Consider the following 413-nt stretch of genomic DNA (forward strand, 5'->3'; position numbering starts at 1 on the left):
CCCCCCGGCCCGCGGCCCGCGGCCCGCAGGCCGGCGCGCCCCACTCACGCGCCAGGGCGCCGGCGACCCCCAGCAGCAACAGCAGCGGCAGCGCGGGCCTCCGAGGGCCCATGCCGACGGCGCGGGCGGCGCCCTTGCTGCGCCTCGTGCGGCCTGGCCGAAGGGCTGGCTGGCTGGCTCCTCGGGACGGCACCGCAGGCGGCCGCCCCGCACCGACGAGCAGGGAATGCGCGGCCCGCGTCCGCGCCCTATTTGTACCGGGCCGCCCGCCCAGGCCGCAGCGTCTGGGCCTAGAGAGCGCGCCCGGGGGATTGCGAAAGGTCCAAAGGGCAGCGGGCCTGTTTGCTTTTGCACACCTGGCTCCTGTAGCCCCTGAGCTCGAGGCGGGGCTGGCGAGGGGGCTGAGCCCAGAC

The 413-nt window shown here is 77.5% G+C and overlaps 1 protein-coding gene across 1 annotated transcript in view; it reads right to left on the bottom strand.

Moving 5' to 3' along the window:
* Positions 1-112, bottom strand: part of APOB (apolipoprotein B) — a 38,595-nt gene extending 38,483 nt beyond the window's left edge. Inside the window, exon 1 of the mRNA XM_035000523.1 lies at positions 49-112. Coding sequence (XP_034856414.1) covers positions 49-112 — 64 coding nt within the window. The remainder of the gene's footprint in view (positions 1-48) is intronic.
* Positions 113-413: the final 301 nt, after the last annotated feature.

This window comes from Mirounga leonina, unplaced genomic scaffold (assembly GCF_011800145.1).
Source record: "Mirounga leonina isolate KUSES-001 unplaced genomic scaffold, KU_Mleo_1.0 Mir_125, whole genome shotgun sequence".
Classification (NCBI taxonomy): domain Eukaryota; kingdom Metazoa; phylum Chordata; class Mammalia; order Carnivora; family Phocidae; genus Mirounga; species Mirounga leonina.